The sequence below is a fragment of the Setaria viridis genome, chromosome 7 (genome assembly GCF_005286985.2).
Source record: "Setaria viridis chromosome 7, Setaria_viridis_v4.0, whole genome shotgun sequence".
NCBI lineage: Eukaryota > Viridiplantae > Streptophyta > Magnoliopsida > Poales > Poaceae > Setaria > Setaria viridis.
This window is the reverse complement of record NC_048269.2, coordinates 19811015-19831396: the sequence shown is the minus strand read 5'-3', so window position 1 is coordinate 19831396 and position 20382 is coordinate 19811015. Positions and strand designations below refer to the sequence as shown.

General features: G+C 46.4%; 1 protein-coding gene across 1 annotated transcript; it reads left to right on the top strand.

Annotated features, from left to right (window-relative positions):
• The first annotated feature begins 9681 nt into the window (after positions 1–9681).
• On the top strand, positions 9682–19898 carry LOC117863913 (nuclear pore complex protein NUP155). The gene is made up of 13 exons (XM_034747817.2): positions 9682–10561; positions 11013–11182; positions 11801–11927; positions 13164–13426; positions 13511–15146; positions 15232–15444; positions 15571–15818; positions 15926–16325; positions 16978–17183; positions 17271–17616; positions 18366–18584; positions 18681–19009; positions 19225–19898. Exons 1-13 carry the CDS (start codon positions 10325–10327, stop codon positions 19325–19327), a joined length of 4497 nt encoding a protein of 1498 aa, XP_034603708.1. The 5' UTR covers positions 9682–10324; the 3' UTR covers positions 19328–19898.
• The last annotated feature ends 484 nt before the right edge of the window (positions 19899–20382 follow it).

Sequence of the window (20382 nt, the reverse complement as noted above, 5' to 3'; positions counted from 1 at the left end):
CGGCGAGCGACCACCGTGAAACGAGCCGCGCGAGCCGTGTCCCGGTGGCCGATGAATCTCGGCCAGAATCTTGGCGTGGTGGGGGGGTGCTTGGCGAGCGGCGACGCCGACCCGCATGTGCGGCTAGCCGACTCGGACACGTCACTTCGCCGTCACCTTATATTCCCCTTTCCCGGTTTCCCCCGCGTGGCGGCGGGAGCAGGTAAAGGTAACCGATCACGACCGCGCTGCCACTGACGCGTGGGGCCAGATTTGCTCCGTCCCCACATGGCAACGGTGCGCGTCTCGCGGGTGGAGTGAGTTGCCGCTGGGAGTCACGCTGACGCGTGTACGCGCGGTCCTCGCAGCAGGGTACGCATCCGATTGTCCGGAGGGAGACGTGGCAGGGACCGCACGGATACGGAGGGAGGTGGGCCAGTCCTACAGTGCTCGCTTTTTGCCGGATTACGGAAATGCCCTCGCGAGCCTCTGACGGTTTGGCCCCACCTCGCGCGCCACGCTGCACGTGTGATTATCCCGTTCTTGCGGATAGCGTGCGCGTGTCTGCTTCCTGACGGAGGCACTTGTTGCTGGTTACTGTACGGGGCTTAGGGGCCACCCACGGTCAATTCGTGCATCACCTGCCGTGTTTGGTGTAGCAGTGTTTTTTTTTACAACGGCAGGGAATTACCGTTGGGAAACTACGGCAGGAGCAGTGACTCGATGAGGGTAAGAGGGTGCCGAAGGTAAGAGGGTAGAGGGCTCTCCCCGTCCACTTCACCGCTTTTGGGAGTCAATCGTTGTGCACTTAAAAAGGTTGATCTGCTATCATGTTCACATGGTTGATTTGGTAAGTGTAGGCGTCGATCGCTGAATCGTGAAACGGATAAGAGCAACTCAAAGAGTCTATCGAAAAATCTCCTCCAAAACTATCTACTGGGAGCTCTACTAAAAATTTATTCTTCTAAAATTATATCATCCCACAGTAGATCCTCAATACATCAAAAATGGTCACGTCACGCCCTTCCCTTCTTTGCTTCTCTCGCGGTCTCGCTAAAGCCCAACCCCCTCCCTCCCACCTCCGCCAATCATCGCATCAAGTCCTCTCCTCCCCTCCACCCCCTCCGACATTTCACAAACTCTTCCTCTGATCCTCCTCCTCTCGCTGATGGTGGCGGTAGAGCAGACCGCCGAGCAGTTCAGGGGCCAGGCGCAGTTGCTCGGCTTCGCGGTGCCATGGCACTATGACCTGAGCCTCGCGCCCGACCTCACCGCCTACGCCTTCACCGGCTCCGTGGCAGTGGGCCTCGACATGACCACGCCCACGCGCTTCCTTGTGCTCAACGCCGTTGAGCTCGATGTCGCGCCCAGGGGCGTCAGCTTCACGTTGCGGGGATCCGGCAAGGTAAACTAATCGCTTGCTTGCTCCAGGACTAGGTGTGCTTTGTCCTCGTGACGGGCGGGCGCCTCCTCCACGACGTCCTCTCCTACCCCTCCCCCTCGTCCTGGTCCTCGTCAGCATGCGGGAAGGAGCAGTTCAAGACAATTGGGGAAGACCGGACTCGCGGATATATACAAGGTAACGAAGGTGTTTTTCGCGTCCGCGTATTTTTACGGGAAGGATGAGGGAGCTGTTGGAGGTAAGATTTTTTTTATTTTTCCTTTAAATAAGATTTTGAGGCAATTTTAAGGGAGCTTTTGAAGTTACTCTAAAAGTTGGAGAAAGTGGTGGTGATGTGGTAGATGAAAAAGGGCCGAAACGGACAAGCACTCTTGGCGCCGGCGAGAAATGGCTCATGAGTCATCACCGAAGAGGAAGTGCAATTATATGCAAAGACGGACTAGTACTAGTACGGTGTCCTGAACATCAAATCCTTGCGAGTTTAGTACGATGCTGACGTAACGAACCCCGGAAAAAAAAATCAAATAAGGGCGGGAGCGTTTAATTTTGCCGTAATAACAATCAATGAGTAATCGATTAGTGATCCAACACGCGGCGTAGGTGACACACTGATCGGTCGGTTGATTGCTCGGTGAAGCAACCGTGCCTGATGCGGGCATCCAAGAGTTCCAGACTCGGGTCCCCGTCCCGGAGGCCGCACGTCATTGTCGTTGATAATTTGCCTGCTCGGTCGCGTCCGGGACCGGCGCACGCGCTTTGCTTCGGCAGCTGATCCGATGATCAAGGGAGGGAGACGAGACGAGACGAGGTGGGCTGGTTTTGCTTTGCTCCTGTAAAACAAATTTTGGTTGTTGGTGGGGAGGCGGTCGCGTGGAAACGGTCAGAGCCCTCGACCGTCGATCAGGTTGCTCTCCTGGGTCTTGCACCGACGGACGGGACGGGGCGGTGGCGCGACGCATGCGCCATGGATTGACGGATCGAGGCTGGGACTGGGGGGATCATCGGGCGGATGCATCGGATATATACTTGGCCCCCGGGACGAGGAGATCCTCTCGGCATCGCGTGCACCCGAGGCTCCGGCGAGTGACATCCACCAGCGAGAAAATAAAGCTTGGCGAACGAATCAGCTCCTGCTTCCCGGCCACGACAGGGCTGGCCCAGGCCACTGCGCGCGCGCACCGAGCCGAGCTGTGGTTTCTTCCTTCTTCCTGATCAGCACGGCCCCGGCCTTGTTCTGGCCCGCACCATGGAGCAGCGGAAAGCCTGAAACCATAAAAACCAGCGTCACTTCTCCTTGCGCGCCACTAGCGAGCACTCCCCTGTACTACTGCTGCTGCTGCTATTAGTAGCAACTGTTAAAACACTTTATCCTGATGTCCTCATGACCTCTGTACTCTGTATTCTCATCGATGGAGAGCCCATGCCCGTCCCTCTCGGAGGAGGACGCGAGTAGCTTTGATGGTGATGATATGGTCTGGAGCCCGGCCGCACGCGCGCATCATGGCCGACCGCGTCGCTGCCTTTCCTCCCGCAGCATTCACTCACTCGATGTCGCAGCGCGCGCGCGCGGGTTAAATTAACATTGCGAAGCGAAGCGAGGCGAGCGAGCAAGCAACGCAAACCCAACCCGACCCGACCGGCCTCCTCCGTGTCCATCCACGGCCACGGATGGCTGTCGCGCAAGCCTCCCCTGCCTCCCAGGCCCTCGACGGCTCGACGGCGACGGCTAACTGCCCCCTTTGCCCGGCCGTGGACCTCGCAACCAGAAAAACCGCCGCCAACTAATACCAGAGTACCTTCCTGCTGGGTTCGTGCATCACGCATCACGTCCCCTTGGCCCCCTTGCTGACTGACGCACGCCAGATTCCAGTCCATGGATGGATACCATATCGGTCGTGTAGGCATCCCGACTGCCGTGGCACGGTTTCCTTGTGTTCAGATTATTGATCAGTGCACGGATCAAGCATTGGAGCAGGCAACAAGAAGACTGATTGTTTAGGCTTAAGCCGATGGTTAGGGGTCCAGCAGGAGCAGGTTCTTCCAAAATCCAATCAATCCCGCGAAGACAACACTGTCCCCTCGTGCCGTGCGTGTCATCCGATCCGTCCAGCCGGGGGGCCCCGGCCCGTGGCGTGCGGCGACGGCGACAGACCTCTAACCTCTTCATTCCACGCCTCCGTCTCCCGGGGCTGAGAGAGATGATGGATCGGCCTGATCCCCGGCAAACGTTTCGTGGCCGTTGAGGTCAGCCTCGCGGCCGTGACGCGCGAGAAAACGAGACGAACATACGACCTCTCTAACTTTTTATCTGTCTCGAGATTTAAAATCATGTTTCCCTCACAAACTTGCTTCCCAAGCGACAAATAATAAGGAAACGGAGGGAGTATAATATATTATGCAGCAAAATAAATTTTCTTTTCTTTTCGGGGAAGACTGCTCAGAAACACATGAAGGCAAAAGCATCCTGTAGCTGTAGCGATCAGTCACAGTTGCGTGCCCGGGGCATCTCATCCCCAATAGGGGTGTTTGGATACCCCTCCTAAACTTTAGCACCTGTCACATCGGATGTTTGATATTAATTAGGAGTATTAAATATATTCTAATTACAAAATTAATTGCGCAAATGGAGTCTAATTCGTGAGATGAATATATTAAACTAACCATTTGCTAATAATGGATTAATTAGCCTTAATAGCTCAAATTTAATCCTTATTAGTATCCGAACACCCGATATGACCCTACTAAAGTTTAGCAATTCGTATCAAACACCCCTTAATAATCCCGGTGTCGGGATTCATGTGATTCGGAGGGCGAGCTCCCCAAGCCTACCAAAATTCCTGCCATTTCTGAACCAAGTAGTAGAACAAAAACAAAGTGGCACAGATTCCACGTGGACCACTATATAGGAACAGGATAAGGATATCCATCCGTGGACTTTTTTTTTCCTCCCTTTTCCTCGTCAGTGGGCGGCAACTGCCCTGCCGAACGGGGCCACTTTCCGCGGCCAGCAAGCAGCCGGAGGAGAGGGAGAGGGCATTTCTTTTGTTTCATCAGTAGCCCAGACCAACACAGGCCAATGATAATCCTGGGGCCGGGAGTGGCGCGGAGGTGGGAGGCAAGCAAGCTCGAATGCTCGATCACCCGACGAAACCAGACACCGCGATGATCCGTCCGTGCCTCCCGCTTTCCACGGCGGCTGCGGGCTGATGACAGGACAGCGCGCGTCGCCGCCAGGCCACTCCGGCCGCACCACTTCCATGTGGCGGAGGAGGGAGGACGCCAGGCCGCACGCGTCCGCCTCCCGGAGCGCCGCAGGATGGATGATGGGGGCCAACCGGCCAGGTCCACGCCGCCACCGTTGTTAACTCATCAATCAGCCATCGTCTCGGCGTGGCATGCATTGTTCAACCGATCGAAAGCCTCGGCATCAGCCTACTCAACTCTCTTTTCTCTGGGTCTGGGCCAAGTGACGCGTATCATGACATGTCCACAGCACTCTGGCCTCTGCACACCAAATCCCTCTCCTTTTTTTTCCCTGCCTATCCAGTAGCCTGGCATCCTAGGGTGTTTGGGAGATAAGATAGCCCTATCACATCCGATGTTTGATACTAATTTAAATATAGGTTAATTACAAAACTAATTGCACAACCCAAAGCTAAATTGCGAGACAAATCTATTAAGCCTAATCAGTTCATGATTTGACAATGTGATGCTACAGTAATCATTCGGTAATGATGGATTAATTAGGCTTAATAGATTCGTCTTGCGATTTAGTCTAGGAGTTCTACTATTAGTTTTGTAATTAGTTCATGTTTAATCCTCCTAATTAGCATCCGAACAGCTGATGCAATAAAGTTAAAATTTAGCCTCTGATATCCAAGACCCTAGGAGACTCTAATAACAGTAATCCGTGGCGGCCTGCACATTGCACGTCGCAGTTGTGGGGGCGGCGGTGGCCGGAGCGACGAGGGACCATGATGATGGCGGCGTGGCTCCGGGCCCCGGGTGGCGCGGGCGGCCAGTCCATGGGGGAGATGGCTGCAAGGAAACGGAGGGAGAAGCCCGGGCCATCCGGGCGCGTGTGTCCACACGTCCACCCCTCCCATATGATCGATCCATGGCGCCAACGTCCTGTAGCTAGCGATGACGGGAACGCGAACGCCCTATCTGGGACGGCGGATGCTCGCTTGTTCAGTTGCGGAGGCTTGACAATTGACAGGCCGCTTTTTGTGAAGGTGAGGTGCTAAACTCTCTGCACCGGGAAGGCATGGTGCTTGCCCGCCCTTGTGTGGTGATGCTTGGCTTGCCTTGCAAAAGCGCTGTGACCGGTGAGCAGGAAGGGGGGTGCCGATTCCGAATTGTTTGAGAGCTAAATGCTCTCCTGTTATTCCGTCGCTAGACCAGCTCCACGATCCCGTTCACTCGGACGTGCCTGCAGATTAGGGAGGTTGGTTAGGCAGTTCCGTTGTTTACGTTGTGCTCTTGTACATGTACCATATATACACCTTGAGAGATCAATACAGAATTGCGTTGACAAATCCGATCCGCGCAACTGGTCCCAGCATTTGGCCCAAAGCTCGCGGCTCCAAAGCTACACGGTAGAAGAACAGTGCTTGTGGACCTGTCGTCTCTGAGGCCTGGTTTGGTTCGGTTGCTTATTTTTAAGCACCCGTCACATCGAATGTTTAGATACTAATTAGGAGTATTAAACGTAGACTATTTACAAAATCCATCACATAAGCGGAGGTTAAACGGCGAGACGAATCTATTAAGCATTAGTCCATGATTTGACAATGTGTTGCTACAGTAAACATTTGCTAATGATGGATTAATTAGGCTTAATATGTTCGTCTCGCCGTTTAGCCTCCACTTATGTAATGGGTTTTGTAAATAGCCTACGTTTAATACTCCTAATTAGTATCTAAACATTTAATGTGACACTTCCTAAAAATAAGCAAAGGGAACCAAACGCCCCTGAAAACGGAAAGTCAAAAACTACCTGGATGCCAAGATATGATTTTTTTCCCCTCTGATATGGGCAGGCATCTCACTATGCATGACAGTGTTAATGTATTGTAGATTGTAATCCAGACTTTAGTAACATTGCTACTACTGTTTTGAAGGCCTGATTTATGGAATATGCTACCTCAACTTGCTGAAATCTGGTAACTACATTTTTTTTAAAAAAACTAATAATCTGGCAACTACGTTGCCGCTCCATTCAGGTTAGGGTTAGGTACCATTGCACAGAAAATTCTAATTATGAAAATGACCAGAGAAATAGTTTTTTTTTAGGACTGAGAAATACAGTTGAGAGATTTTTTTTAGAACAAATATAGTTGGCATGATGCATAAAACCTAGCGCAGTCGCACTTGTAATCGCGATTTTCTTCTGCTCCATACGGTCTCTTAACCGTGACATACATCTGAATTTTTTTGACATTTCTTTTTGAAAAAAAAGGATTCAATCTTGAAATGAAGTTTCTCGAGCTCTTTTTACCCGACTCCATTTACGCTCCCAGTTTGATCTAAAAGCTTCATGAAATTCGGTTCAGGTGCCGCCGAACTATCTACAGGTATTTTCCAGAAGAAGCAGAACTCGACCGCTGGAATCTGATTTCAATCAGGTGTTGTACTTTTGTCAAGCAAGTCGAAAGGATAACATTCTTCGGGCCCGTTTGGTTCCTTTGCTTATTTTTAAGCAAGTGTCACATTAATATTTAGATACTAATTAGGAGTATTAAACGTAGATTATTTACAAAACTCATTACATAAGTGGAGGCTAAACAGCGAGACGAATCTATTAAGCCTAATTAATCCATCATTAGCAAATGTTTACTGTAGCAACACATTGTCAAATCATGAACTAATTAGGCTTAATAGATTCGTCTCGCCGTTTAGCCTCCACTTATGTAATCGGTTTTGTAAATAGTCTACGTTTAATACTCCTAATTAGTATCTAAACATTCGATGTGATGGGTGCTTAAATTTAAGCAAGTGAACCAAACCAGGCCTTCATTGGGCTGTGAGCCTGTGACAAGAGCTGGTACCAAACTGGAGGAAGAGAAGTCAGTTCACACGGAAAGATTAGCTGATGAGGAGGAGGTGAGTGGAGGTCCCTGTAGGACTGGCCCACCTCCCTCCGTATCCGTGCGGTCCCTACCATGTCAAATAATATACGCCATCATAAATTCTGGTGAAGATTTTTTTCTTTCTGCAGTAGGCGCAGTAGGTTTATATTATTTGTATCGGAAAGTTCGGCTGATGTGTGTTAAAGTATAAATAGATTTGGGGCAAATTTTAGGAAACATTAGGTGAGAGTCCAGGATAAAAGGTATCATGTGTAACAATGGGAGTTATTGATAATAGGAGTGACACGTAGGTGATTCCATAGGAGGATGTGAATCCTGAAGCTAACATTAGAATTGGTGAAATATTTTGTAGTCTTTTAGGTTATGGTGAAACTTGTAAATTGGGGCAAAAAAGTGGAAATTAGCATACACCGAGTGGTGGCAGTTTTGAAATACTAAAAACCGCCCTGGTCTAATTTTAACTGGTAAGCTCAACACTGGCTTATATGGGATGAGTGATGATGTTGAGCCCAAGTTAAGGTTGAACTAAGATTGTTGGCTCTTTACAACTTTATTGAAAAGAAAGCACTGTAACATTAAACGTAAGAATAGTTTTAGCTTGAGCTTTTTTTGATAGGTGACATCATTCACTCAAGGGACAAATTCTCAAGTATTGGGAATTGAATTAGTAGGTGGTAGTCATTTTGCCTGGTTTGGTTGGTTGAGAAAATGGGATAGTGGTCACTGTTCATACTTTAAAAGTAGATGGTCATTTATGTGATTTTCCTTTGCATTGTTTTGTTTGTTGGATTTACAAAATCGTTCATGTTTTAAGTTTTAACTCGTATGGTGTTAGGATGAAACATGAAGAATCTACATACATCGGTACATGTTGGATGTTTTTGCCTCAAATGCTGGATTCTATAATTCAGAAGTTTTATGACATTGGACATGATCTTCTTGCATGGTCTAAGAAATGCATTGCAGGACCTATTCTTTTCTACCATCTGTGTTCATTTTAAGTTATGTCCGCAAAGTTAAATATGAAGTTGTTCCACAAATATAAATGCCCTTTAAAACATTTTGTCTCTTCTACAGTGGCCTCCTTTGGTGGAAATTGCTGAAACTCGTCAGCTCCCTCCTATGTTGATTGAAAGATACAATACTACAGCCGGTGAAGGAACAACCCTTTGTGGGATCTTTTCTGACATACACCGGGACCAAGGGGTCGGGCGCATCCGACCCCGGGACCAAGGGTCGGGCGAGACGGAGTTCCACCCTCAAGGGGTTGGGCGCATCCGACCCCGGGACCAAGGGTGGAGGGCGAAGGTGGGAAACGGCCGCAGGCTCCGGATCTGGACGGAACGGCGGCGGGATGTCGACGGAGGATGATGGCGTCGATGTCGGAGGACAGGAGGAGGGCGAAGGTGGGAACCGACCGCAGGCCCCGGATCCGGATGGAGCGGCGGTGGGAAGTCCACGGAGGATGATGACGTCGATGTCGAAGGATGGCGGGAGGTCGTCGGTGGACATGGGGTGGAGGGCCGGACGGAGCGGTGGCGGCTAGATCCCCAGAGGGAGGGCGGCGGAGGAAAGGGAGGGGAACGAGGGAGCTAGGTGGAGGGCCGGACGGAGCGGCGGCGTCTAGATCCCCCGAGGGACGGGACCGGAGCCGGACGGAGTGCGGCGGATCTCGATCCCCCGAGGGAGGGGAGGGGAACGAGGGAGCGGAACTCTTTTCGCTTTAATACCTCGTTTTCCTATTTTTTTCCACTCAAGCCCCCCTATACTCAGAATTGGACTGCGGGTTGATATCACGAAATGTCAGGATTTATTTGAAAAATAGTCCGACGGACGAAAAATCCAGGCAGAAACGTTACTTGCTTTAATAATAGGTAAAGATTATGGATAATTCAATCGGATGGTTACAATTTTAATTGTCACATGAACCATTTTTCTGTAGTAAACAAAATTTATATACTATGTTCCAACTAAGAGATAACAATAAAGATTTGAACATGAATTAGAATAATTTAGACCTAAACTTATCGTGTGATCCTATTTCATTTTTTTCACAGTAACGCAAGTTTTAAATTTCATTCAACTGACATAAACGGACTTCTTACGGGTCCACTGTGCTTTTCTCTCACTGAAAAGGAAAATTTCCTCGAAGCGCCACGGCAAAATCCGGAACCCGCCCAGACGCCCACGAAAATCTCAAAAGCCCAAACATCCCATCCCCGCCGTCCCCTTCCCTCGCGCTCTAGGGTTTTTCACCGCTCTCCCGGCGCACCATCTCCCGGCCGCACCTTCTCCCCTGCCATCTCTCCCGGCCGGACCTTCCACCGGCTGGATCTCGCCGCCGCCGGACCTTCCAGGGGCTGGATCTCGCCTCCGCCGCCGCCTCCTTCCCCCCATCCGCCACCCCTCTCCCGGCGCACCAAGTCCCGGCCACACCTTCTCCCCTGCCATCTCTACCGGCCGGACTTCCACCGGCTGGATCTTGCCTGCGCCGCCGCCTCCCCTACATTCCGCCATCCCTGACATCCTCCGCCGCTCCTGACCTCCGCCGCCCCCCTGCCATCTGCCGGCGCCCCTGACCGGTGCCGCCGCCCGTGCCATCTGCCGGCGCCCCTGACCGCTGCCGCCGCCCCTGCCATCTGCCGCCGCCCCTGCCAAGCGCCGCCCCTGCCATTTGCCGCCGCCCCTGCCAAGCATCGCCCCTGTCAAGCTCCACCTCCCCTACCAAGTGCCGCCCGTACCAAGCTCTGCCACCCCTGCCATCCGCCACCGCCGTGTCCCCTGCTCTCCAAGGTAAGGAAAGTCTACACCATGCTTGACTTGGTTGATATTTGAACTGTATTGGGTTCGGATGCTCCTGGTTGATAGTATTGTGGGAGGTAAGCCGCTCTCCTGCACCGCCGCGTTGTGCCGCGGCGCTCCGACCATGGCATGGGGGGAGGACGAGGCCATCGGCCCCGACGTGGCCTCGGCGGGGCTTCACGTCTCGGAGCGGATCGGCCGCGACGCCGCCGCACAGCCCGACCTAGAAGAGGCCCTCGAGGCATCGCGCTACTCGTCCCACCCCTACTCCTCGCACCCCAAGGAGGTAAGCCCCGCCCGACTTGCCGTCCACTGCGTGTGTTCTGGTTGCTGCACACGCTTGAGCCGTTGATCTGTGTCAGCGTCCGTTCTGGGCGAGCATAGATAGTGTGATTTAAAAGTAGATGGTCATTTATGTGATTTTCCTTTGCATTGTTTTGTTTGTTGGATTTACAAAATCGTTCATGTTTTAAGTTTTAACTCGTATGGTGTTAGGATGAAACATGAAGAATCTACATACATCGGTACATGTTGGATGTTTTTGCCTCAAATGCTGGATTCTATAATTCAGAAGTTTTATGACATTGGACATGATCTTCTTGCATGGTCTAAGAAATGCATTGCAGGACCTATTCTTTTCTACCATCTGTGTTCATTTTAAGTTATGTCCGCAAAGTTAAATATGAAGTTGTTCCACAAATATAAATGCCCTTTAAAACATTTTGTCTCTTCTACAGTGGCCTCCTTTGGTGGAAATTGCTGAAACTCGTCAGCTCCCTCCTATGTTGATTGAAAGATACAATGCTGCAGCCGGTGAAGGAACAGCCCTTTGTGGGATCTTTTCTGACATACACCGGGCCTGGGCAACGGTTGATAATTCATTTTTCATCTGGCGTTTTGACAAATGGTAAACCACTAAAATTTGTTTTATTTTTTCTTTGTACATGTGTGATTAGTCTTAAACAGTTAAAATGGAATACCATTTAACATGACGTTTACTTGGTATCTCAAATTTATCTCATTGTCAACTTGCCATTGATATAGAGTAGTGTTGCTTTGTAAGATTGTTCTTTTAGAGGAGTCCTCTATCAAAACCTTCCATGGTCCATTTTCATATCTGTTTTGAATTAAATGATTGTGTGGTCTATGAGATGTTAGTTCTGAACTTTTGGCCACTGTTAAAATCACTTGTCTAATTGTAAAGTGAGAGTATTCTGTGGCCCATTGGAGCAGGGGTGGCCTAATCATCCAGCTATCTCTATCAAGCCTTCCATCTATCATCATCATCATCATCATCATCATGAAGTGGCACCTCTTTTAACATGTATAGCACACTTTGTCGTATTGGTACTATCTAAATAGTCTAAAGTTGATCTCATGTATTTAGTTTTATTAAATAAACAGCTTAGCATTGTGTAAGTGATGCCACTTTCTCATTGGTCATAAGTTGTCTAAATGATACGTTTTCCTCAATGCGGGCATGGCATGCTTGTTGCTTATAATTGTTTTATGGTTTTGTTCCCAGGGATGGACAGTGTCAAGATTATAATGTGGATGAGCAAGCAATTTGTGCTGTTGGCCTTGCTAGGGCAAAGCCTGGGATTTTCGTTGAAGCCATTCAATACCTTTTAGTTTTAGCAACTCCTGTTGAGGTAAGGATGATTTATGTTTTCTTTTGAATTGCAACAAACATGCCGACCTTGAATGTCACTTCATAAATTCATGCTGTTGCAAGTGATACATAATAGCTAATCAAATCGATACATTTTTATTGTGAAATATCTACAGTAATATACACTGCCTGCAAAATTCAATCTCTAAATTAAAACACAAAATGAAGCAACAACATTTGAGAAATAGGTTCTGGATAATTATAAAAATATTCTTCCCAGTACCCTTGAGCCATGTATAGTGTTGAACTTTTGTAGTGTATGACTCTTCAACATTCCTTGGAGTAGTGGACTGTTGGATACCTTTATGTTTGCTTTCTTGGCCTTGCCTGGCCTAGCCTTTGGTGGGCAACGAGCCAAGGGAATCGAGTCCATCTTCACTAATGCAAGCACACACTTTGAACTATTGTGTCCTCAAACGTGTGCCTAATGGTTTTGCTATTCTTTCAATGTATTGAGATCATCACTGGATCTTGTTAAATATTGTAAACTATGTAAAATGAAGCAACAAAATATGAGCAGAAGATCTGTTTCTCAAAATAATGGGTCAACCATCAATTTTTTTACTAAATCCTGTTGAAGGTTTTGTATCCAAAATTTATGAGGAATCTAATAGTCAGGATAACAGTATGAAATACCAAACACAACTTTTGGTCAATAGAAATACTCCCTCCGTTCCAAATTATAGTTCACTTTAGCTTTGTCCTAAGTCAAACTACTCTTAACTTTGACCAAGTTTTTAGAAAAATACCCCATCCGTCCCACATTACAGGTCGTTTTGGCTTTTCTAGTGCATATTTTTTGCTTGTGCCTTTTCCTATAAATTTGGTCAAAGGTAGACAAATTTGACTTAGGACAAAGTTGGTGTGAGCTATAATTTGGAATGGAGGGAGTATTTGCAATGGTGACACTTTTATATGTACTGCTTATGAGTCGGACCATATTGAATGGCCATGTCTTGAAAATTTTTAGACCATGTAGCATAATATCAGATAGGTGGCTGCTACTTTTGTAAGGACAGTTAGTAAATGCTTGATGAATATAATCAAGGCATGAAGCAAGTTTATTTAGTGGAGTATCATGTCTTTGATGCTCACATTGCTCATATGCATCGCTGAAAATCTTACTGAATTGAGATACATCATAGAAAATCAAGTTGCCATTTCTTTTTTATTTTTGTCCAAGCTAATGTACTTTCACCTACATCTGCTGTGCCAGCTGGTACTTGTTGGAGTTTGCTGTTCTGCTAGTGCTGATGGAACAGATCCGTATGCTGAGCTTTCATTACAACCTTTACCTGAGTACATGATTGCCACTGATGGTGTCACTGTGACATGCATCACATGTACGGATAAGGGCCAAATTTTCCTAGCTGGACGTGATGGGCATATATATGAATTGCAGTATACAACTGGCTCAGGCTGGCGTAAACGCTGCCGTAAAGTTTGTCTTACTACTGGTATTGGCAGCCTTCTTTCCAGGTATCTACTGCTGTAAGACCAGAAATGTGATGCTTTATTTGCTTATTAGAGGCCACCTGCTTATTCAGCCATCATGATTTTCAGGTGGGTCCTGCCAAATGCATTCAAATTCTCAACTGTTGATCCTATTGTTGATATGGTCATCGATGACGAGAGGAACACTATCTATGCTCGCACCGAAGGCATGAAATTGCAGTTATTTGATTTAGGAGCTAATGGCGATGGCCCTTTGACAAAAGTTACAGAAGAAAAGAACATTGTTGATCCACGGGATGCACCTTATGGTGGTCGAAGGTCTAACGCACAAAGATCTGCACGATCACCAAAACCATCAATTGTCTGCATCTCACCTCTATCGTCTATGGAATCGAAATGGCTTCATGCTGTTGCTGTTTTGTCAGATGGGAAGAGATTATTTCTTACCACGTCAGGTGGAAGTGGTTCTTCAGTTGGATTGAGCAGTAGTTTGCAGAGGCCAACCTGTTTAAAAATTGTTGCTACTAGGCCGTCCCCACCCCTGGGGGTTGGTGGTGGGCTTACATTTGGTGCTGTTTCTGCGGCTGGCAGAGCTCATCCTGAGGATCTAGCTTTAAAAGTTGAGTCTGCGTTCTATTCTGCTGGTGCTCTTATAATGTCAGATTCATCTGCTACAGCCATGTCATCTCTTCTGGCTGTGCAGAAAGATTCAGCTGCGCAGTTATCCCTTCCGAGTACGTTTGGAACAGCTTCTAGAAGCTCCCGAGCTCTACGAGAAACAGTCTCTGCTTTGCCTGTTGAGGGTCGAATGCTTTGTGCCTCTGATGTTCTCCCACTTCCAGATGCTGCTTTCACGGTGCAGTCTTTATATGCTGATGTGGAATGCTTCACAAGTTTCAGAAAACCTTCTGAGAAAGCATCTATAAAACTGTGGGCGAAAGGAGATCTTCCTACCCAGCATATCTTACCTCGGAGGAGGGTTGTTGTATTCAATACAATGGGTTTGATGGAGGTAATTTTTAACAGGCCTGTTGATATTCTAAGAAAATTGTTTGATGGGAACACCTTGAGATCGCAAATTGAAGAATTCTTTAATCGCTTTGGCGCTGGAGAAGCTGCAGCAATGTGCTTAATGCTAGCCGCGAAGCTACTTTATGCTGAAGATAGTCTGATAAGCAATGCTGTTTCTGAGAAAGCTGCTGAGGCATTTGAGGACCCTGGACTTGTTGGGATGCCTCAAATTGATGGCACCACTGCTTTATCTAATACACGAACTCAGGCTGGAGGCTTTAGTATGGGTCAAGTTGTTCAAGAAGCAGAACCTTTGTTTTCCGGTGCATATGAAGGGCTCTGTTTGTGCTCTTCAAGACTACTCTATCCCATATGGGAGCTTCCTATTATGGTGATTCGAGGACCTGCTGGTGCTAATGAACACGAGGATGGCATAGTTGTTTGCAGGCTGTCAGCTGGGGCCTTGAAAATTCTTGAGAGTAAGATTCGTTCACTGGAAACATTTTTAAGATCTAGAAGAAACAAGAGAAGAGGCCTGTATGGTTATGTTGCTGGCCTGGGCGATTCTGGTTCGATACTCTACAAAACAGGGCCTATTATGGGTTCTGGGGGGCGTGGCAATGGAAGGAGTCCGTACAACTCCCAAATTCGAGATATGAACCCCACCGATCAATCTGCATCAAGTAAAAAGCCAAGGCTGGTTTATACATCAGCAGAACTAGCGGCTATGGAGGTAGGTAACACTTAGAAATTACTCAGCAGAATAAGAGCACAGTTTAATTCTTTTTTTTTCTGACATGCATCAATTGGATCAACAGGTGAGGGCAATGGAATGTCTTAGGCGGTTGCTTAGGAGATCTGGTGAAGCACTCTTTCTGCTTCAACTTATCTGCCATCATAATGTTGTCCGCTTGGCTCAGACACTGGGCAATGATTTACGCAAGAAATTAGTTCAATTAACGTTTCATCAATTGGTATGTTCAGAGGACGGCGACCAGCTTGCGATGCGGCTTATTTCTGCACTCATGGAGGTAATACTGTCAACCTCCCTTTCTTTTCTCTGCTTATATGGAAATGGGGAATCTCATGTGCAGCATTCACATTCAAATTTCTCAACTGTTACAATTTAGGTCTGTAATTTTATATGATTTTTGCAGTACTATATTGGCCCAGAGGGCAGAGGAACTGTTGAGGAAATCAGTACTAAATTGAGGGAGGGTTGCCCTAGTTACTTCAACGAGTCAGACTACAAATATTACTTGGCAGTGGAATGTCTTGAGAGAGCATCTATGACTAATAACCCTGATGAAAGAGATATTCTTGCTAGAGATGCTTTCAACCTCTTAACTAAGATACCAGACTCTGCAGATTTGAGTGCCATCTGCAAGAGATTTGAGAACCTAAGGTTAGTCACTTGCGCTGGTATTTTTCAGCCTAAAATATATCAACCTTGATAGCTTCTTTTCATATCTGCTAGCTGATTATATATTCTTTTGTTGTGTGGGGGTTCAGATTTTATGAGGCTGTAGTCCGGTTGCCTCTGCAGAAAGCTCAAGCACTTGACTCCAATGCTGATGTTATCAATGGTCAAATTGATCCAAGGCATCATGATATGATAACGTTGCAGCGTGAACAGTGCTATGAAATAGTTATGAATGCTCTACGCACCCTCAAGGGTGTTGGGCAAGGTGCAGATAAGTCATCTGGTTTAGCAACTGCTGTTGATCCAGCTTCTCGAAGCAAGTATATCAAACAGATCATCCAACTTAGCGTCCAATGGCCGGACACAGTTTTCCATGAGCATCTATACAGGACACTGATCGAGCTCGGTCTAGAAAATGAGCTTTTGGAGTATGGTGGTTCTGATTTGGTTTCTTTTCTGCAGAGTGCTGGTCGTAAGCATCAAGAAGAGGTTTGCCCTAATCCTTATTTTCCTACTAAAATTTGGAACTATCGATACATGATTAGTACTTTTATCAAACTGGAAACTTTTTCTGGTGTGTTGGTGATAATTATCCTATTCTGGGGTTTGTCCATTGATATACAAGTAAATCATTCGGGGGCAACTATATTGCCATTGAATTCTGTTGTCCCAGGGGAGTCCTGAGCACCTGCCATTGATCATGGTGTATGTTTGTTGAAGGTTACCTTCATTTCTTGTGTTATGTTCTATACCGCCCTCCATCCCTTCCCTTCAGATGCTTATTTCTCAGACAGGATCCAAGGCCCATGCATCTTGATAATACAGAAACAAAAGTAATAGTATGTTTTCACGTGTCCTGTTTAATATAAATAAAAGAGGTTCTGGATTTGCTTAGGTTTAGCATGCCCATCAAATACTAGGCAGATCCGTTTTTTACTACCATATACTGGTATTTAATACTCATCATTGCCATGAATAGCTGCAGAGAACTTCCTTAGATACTGGTGATGTGATCACATAAATGCCTTTCATGTCACTGGATCCTTCCAAGCCATTATTGTCCATGCATCATTTAAGTCTTTTAACCAGGTCGTGTAAGACCAGCATGTTGTTCCTGACTACCTAATTTTCACTGTATAAGGTTCGGGCAGTTTCTTCACTTACATCAGGAGCTGCTAAGTTGCAAGATTTAGGTGCACCTATCTCGACTAGCCAAACAAAGTATCTTGAGCTCCTAGCAAGGTACTATGTTCTTAAGGGGGAGCATATTGCTGCTGCCAGGATGTTGTTAATATTGGCAGAGAGACAATGCTCCAATTCTGAAGAAGCACCTACCCTTGACAAGAGGTCTCTCTCATTATTTTCTTTACCTTTTTATGTTCCATCATTTATATGTAATAACAGTATAACACCTACTGGAATACTGGAATACAGGTACGAATATCTCAGAAATGCAGTGCTTCAGGCCAAAAGCGCAGGCATCGCTGCTGATTCATCCAGAAATCCTATTGATAGTAGCACAGTGGATTTGCTTGAAGGCAAACTTGCAGTGCTTCGCTTCCAAATGCAAATCAAACAAGAACTGGAGCTCATGGCAGCACGGGTTGAAAATATTCTGAGCAATTCTGAATCACCAAATGATCCGTTCCCTCGTGACAACATTCTTGCTGATGCAGAGGCTGCTAAAGCTGCCAAAGATAAGGCAAAAGAGCTTTCATTGGGTCTCAAGAGTATCACTCAACTATATAATGACTATGCTGTTCCGTTTAATCTCTGGGAGGTATGGTTTTATTTTTGTGAATTTAATCTTCTTCATTACATCTCAATGATTTGCATGTTCCCAAACTATGTAATAAGCTCATCCATAGGACCTTATTGCTCTGCAAAATAACTAAGTTTGTGGACATGCAACATTTTGAAATAATAGACATAAGAGTTAGATGAAACTTGAAAGAACAGCATTTGTACTGAATAAAGCTAGCCGCCTTGGAGCCAAGCAGAACACTAAAGGACAACAGAAAAGTGAATAGAAAGGTTCACTCTGGTGACTGGCTGAAATTATTCTTTCTTTCCATCAGTGAACTTACTTTCAAAAGGATTTCCTTAATTGAGCACTGCTCGTGTTGGATACGTCAAACCCTCTTTGCTTGAACCTCTACACAGTAAGCAGGTTCCACCAAATCAATTTGTTGTGCTGTATTTCAAACTCACAACTGGGGTCAGGATATGAATTTTGAGCAGATTTTCTCGATCTTCTGAACCTAATTTTAGATTGGCTACGGTGCTGCTGTGTAAGGGTGGGGCAGGGGTTCGGGGGTTTTCTTGACCTGCATGAGAAGGTCTTCAGTCTTCACTTAAAAAATGCCCAAGGGCTCTTACCGCAGGTCGAGTTTTTTTTTTTTTAAAAAAAATTAGGCCGTCTCTTGTCTAATGGTACTAGGAGCACCTTTTACAAAATAATTCTTGCACGCATATTGGTTATTAGGAAATGATTTCTCGCGAAAATGACTAGTAACGTCTTCTTGTTAGGTTTGCCTGGAAATGCTGAGCTTTGCTAATTACTCCGGAGATGCTGATAGCAAAATTGTTCGAGAAATTTGGGCCAGACTCCTTGACCAGGCACTTACAAGAGGGGGTGTTGCAGAAGCATGTTCTGTGGTGAAAAGAGTTGGCTCGAAACTTGATCCTGCAGATGGAGCTTGTTTGCCTTTGGATATAATATCCCTTCATCTTGAGAAGGCTGCATTGGTAATGTGTATTTTGTGTTCTGTATATACCTGCATGCTCGAGTCGAACTTTGAGGGCATTCCACCAACTCATATTATATCCTGCTCTTATCTACAGGATAGATTAAGTTCAGGAGAAGAATTAGTTGGCGATGATGATGTTGCAAGAGCTCTTCTTGGTGCCTGTAAAGGTCTTCCTGAACCAGTGCTTGCTGTGTATGATCAGCTGTTATCAAATGGGGCAATCATGCCTTCACTTAATATAAAGTTGCGCCTTTTGAGATCAGTTCTTGCGATCCTTCGTGAGTGGGGGATGTCTGTCATTGCACATAGACTAGGCACCACAAGTGCTGGGGCTTCATTCTTTTTTGATGGAACATTTTCGCTGAATCAAACAGGAACTGCAAATCAAGGTGCTCGAGATAAAATAATTAGTTTGGCGAACAGGTAAGTTTATGTATGAATCGCATTTTACATTTACATCTCTTTCAACTGCATTGTTTCATACAAGTGTATTTGTATCAGTTGTTTAAATGTCGTAAATTTACCCTAGACTCTTAAAAAAGTCCATTCACACTATTTCACTATTTTACTTCTTTTGTTGTGTGAACCCACTTCACAGATATATTTGACCATTCTCTTGCGCTGTATTGCAATTTCAGGTATATGACTGAAGTGAGGCGATTAAACCTTCCACAGAACCAAACGGAGAATGTCTACCGTGGTTTCCGTGAGCTTGAGGAGAAATTACTCTCACCTTATTAGCCATTTTTCAATTGTATCCTCAGCATTGTAAAGTATGGGTCCTGCATCAGTTGTTGTATCAAGAAGAGAAAGAGCCAAAGGCCTCCAGATTCACCTGTGCTTGATCTCTATTGTTTCTGTCTTACACTTTATGTCTGAAAGAACCCAAGGCTGCGCTGACCATCACTCAGAGTTTATCCATGTGCAGCCTTCTTTTATTTGATTTCGAGTCAACGTGAATTATGGAGCTGCTGTGTAAAGTTGTTTCTGAGCTCGGTGTTGATTACTTGCTAATCCCGTGGGCAGATGCTCCTCCTCTGGTTTTACCTGAAGTGGGAAAACAGCTGGAAAACTCAGTTTGGCTTTACAGCAACAAAGATCTATCTGTTGAATACATGTCGGTTTTCATATAGGAAATTGAAAATTAGTATGTACCATGAGATTGTACAGTTTGATAGTAGAATATTCTTTCAGGGTTGTAAGCTCTGTAGCTCCTTGTGTTTATTGGCATCAAGGTATACTGTATTTCAGTAGCTGGGAAGACGATCGTTGTAGTGTGAGAAATGCTGAATTTTAGGTCCTTTTTTTGTTCCGTCTGTTTGGTTTTCCCCTTACTGTTTGGGTTTTTTTAGAAAGCTGCCAGGAGCACTGGCCCGTCGTGTCGTGTCGTGTAAGAACACGGGTGAACATCCGCGCTGACCGCGCGCTCGAACGCGAGCGGGCTGCCCGGGCTGTCTCGGGACGCGCCACCAAGTCTTTGGCTGGGGCCTGTTTAGTTTACCTTAAATCCTAACTTTAGCACTATGTAAAAAGAAGATTTCCCATCACATCAAACTTGCGGTACATGCATGGAGTACTAAATGTAGACGAAATTAAAAACTAATTGCATAGTTTTGTTGTACTTTGCGAGATGAATCTTTTGAGCCTAATTAGTCAATATTTGGACAATAATTCATAAATACAGACGAAACGTTACAGTGTTGCTACAATATTTTTGACACTTCGAAATTGAGCAACTAAACAAGATCTTCCCTGTGTGACACCTGCTGTTCGCCCAGACTGGGAATTGAACGCGG

Excerpts from the sequence above, each read along its gene's own strand:
- LOC117863913 (XM_034747817.2), top strand. The coding sequence starts at position 10,325 with ATGCTCCTGGTTGATAGTATTGTGGGAGGTAAGCCGCTCTCCTGCACC. Across the intron at positions 17,184-17,270 it reads GCACCTACCCTTGACAAGAG|GTACGAATATCTCAGAAATG; the intron begins GTCTCTCTCATT and ends ACTGGAATACAG. Across the intron at positions 17,617-18,365 it reads TTCCGTTTAATCTCTGGGAG|GTTTGCCTGGAAATGCTGAG; the intron begins GTATGGTTTTAT and ends TCTTCTTGTTAG.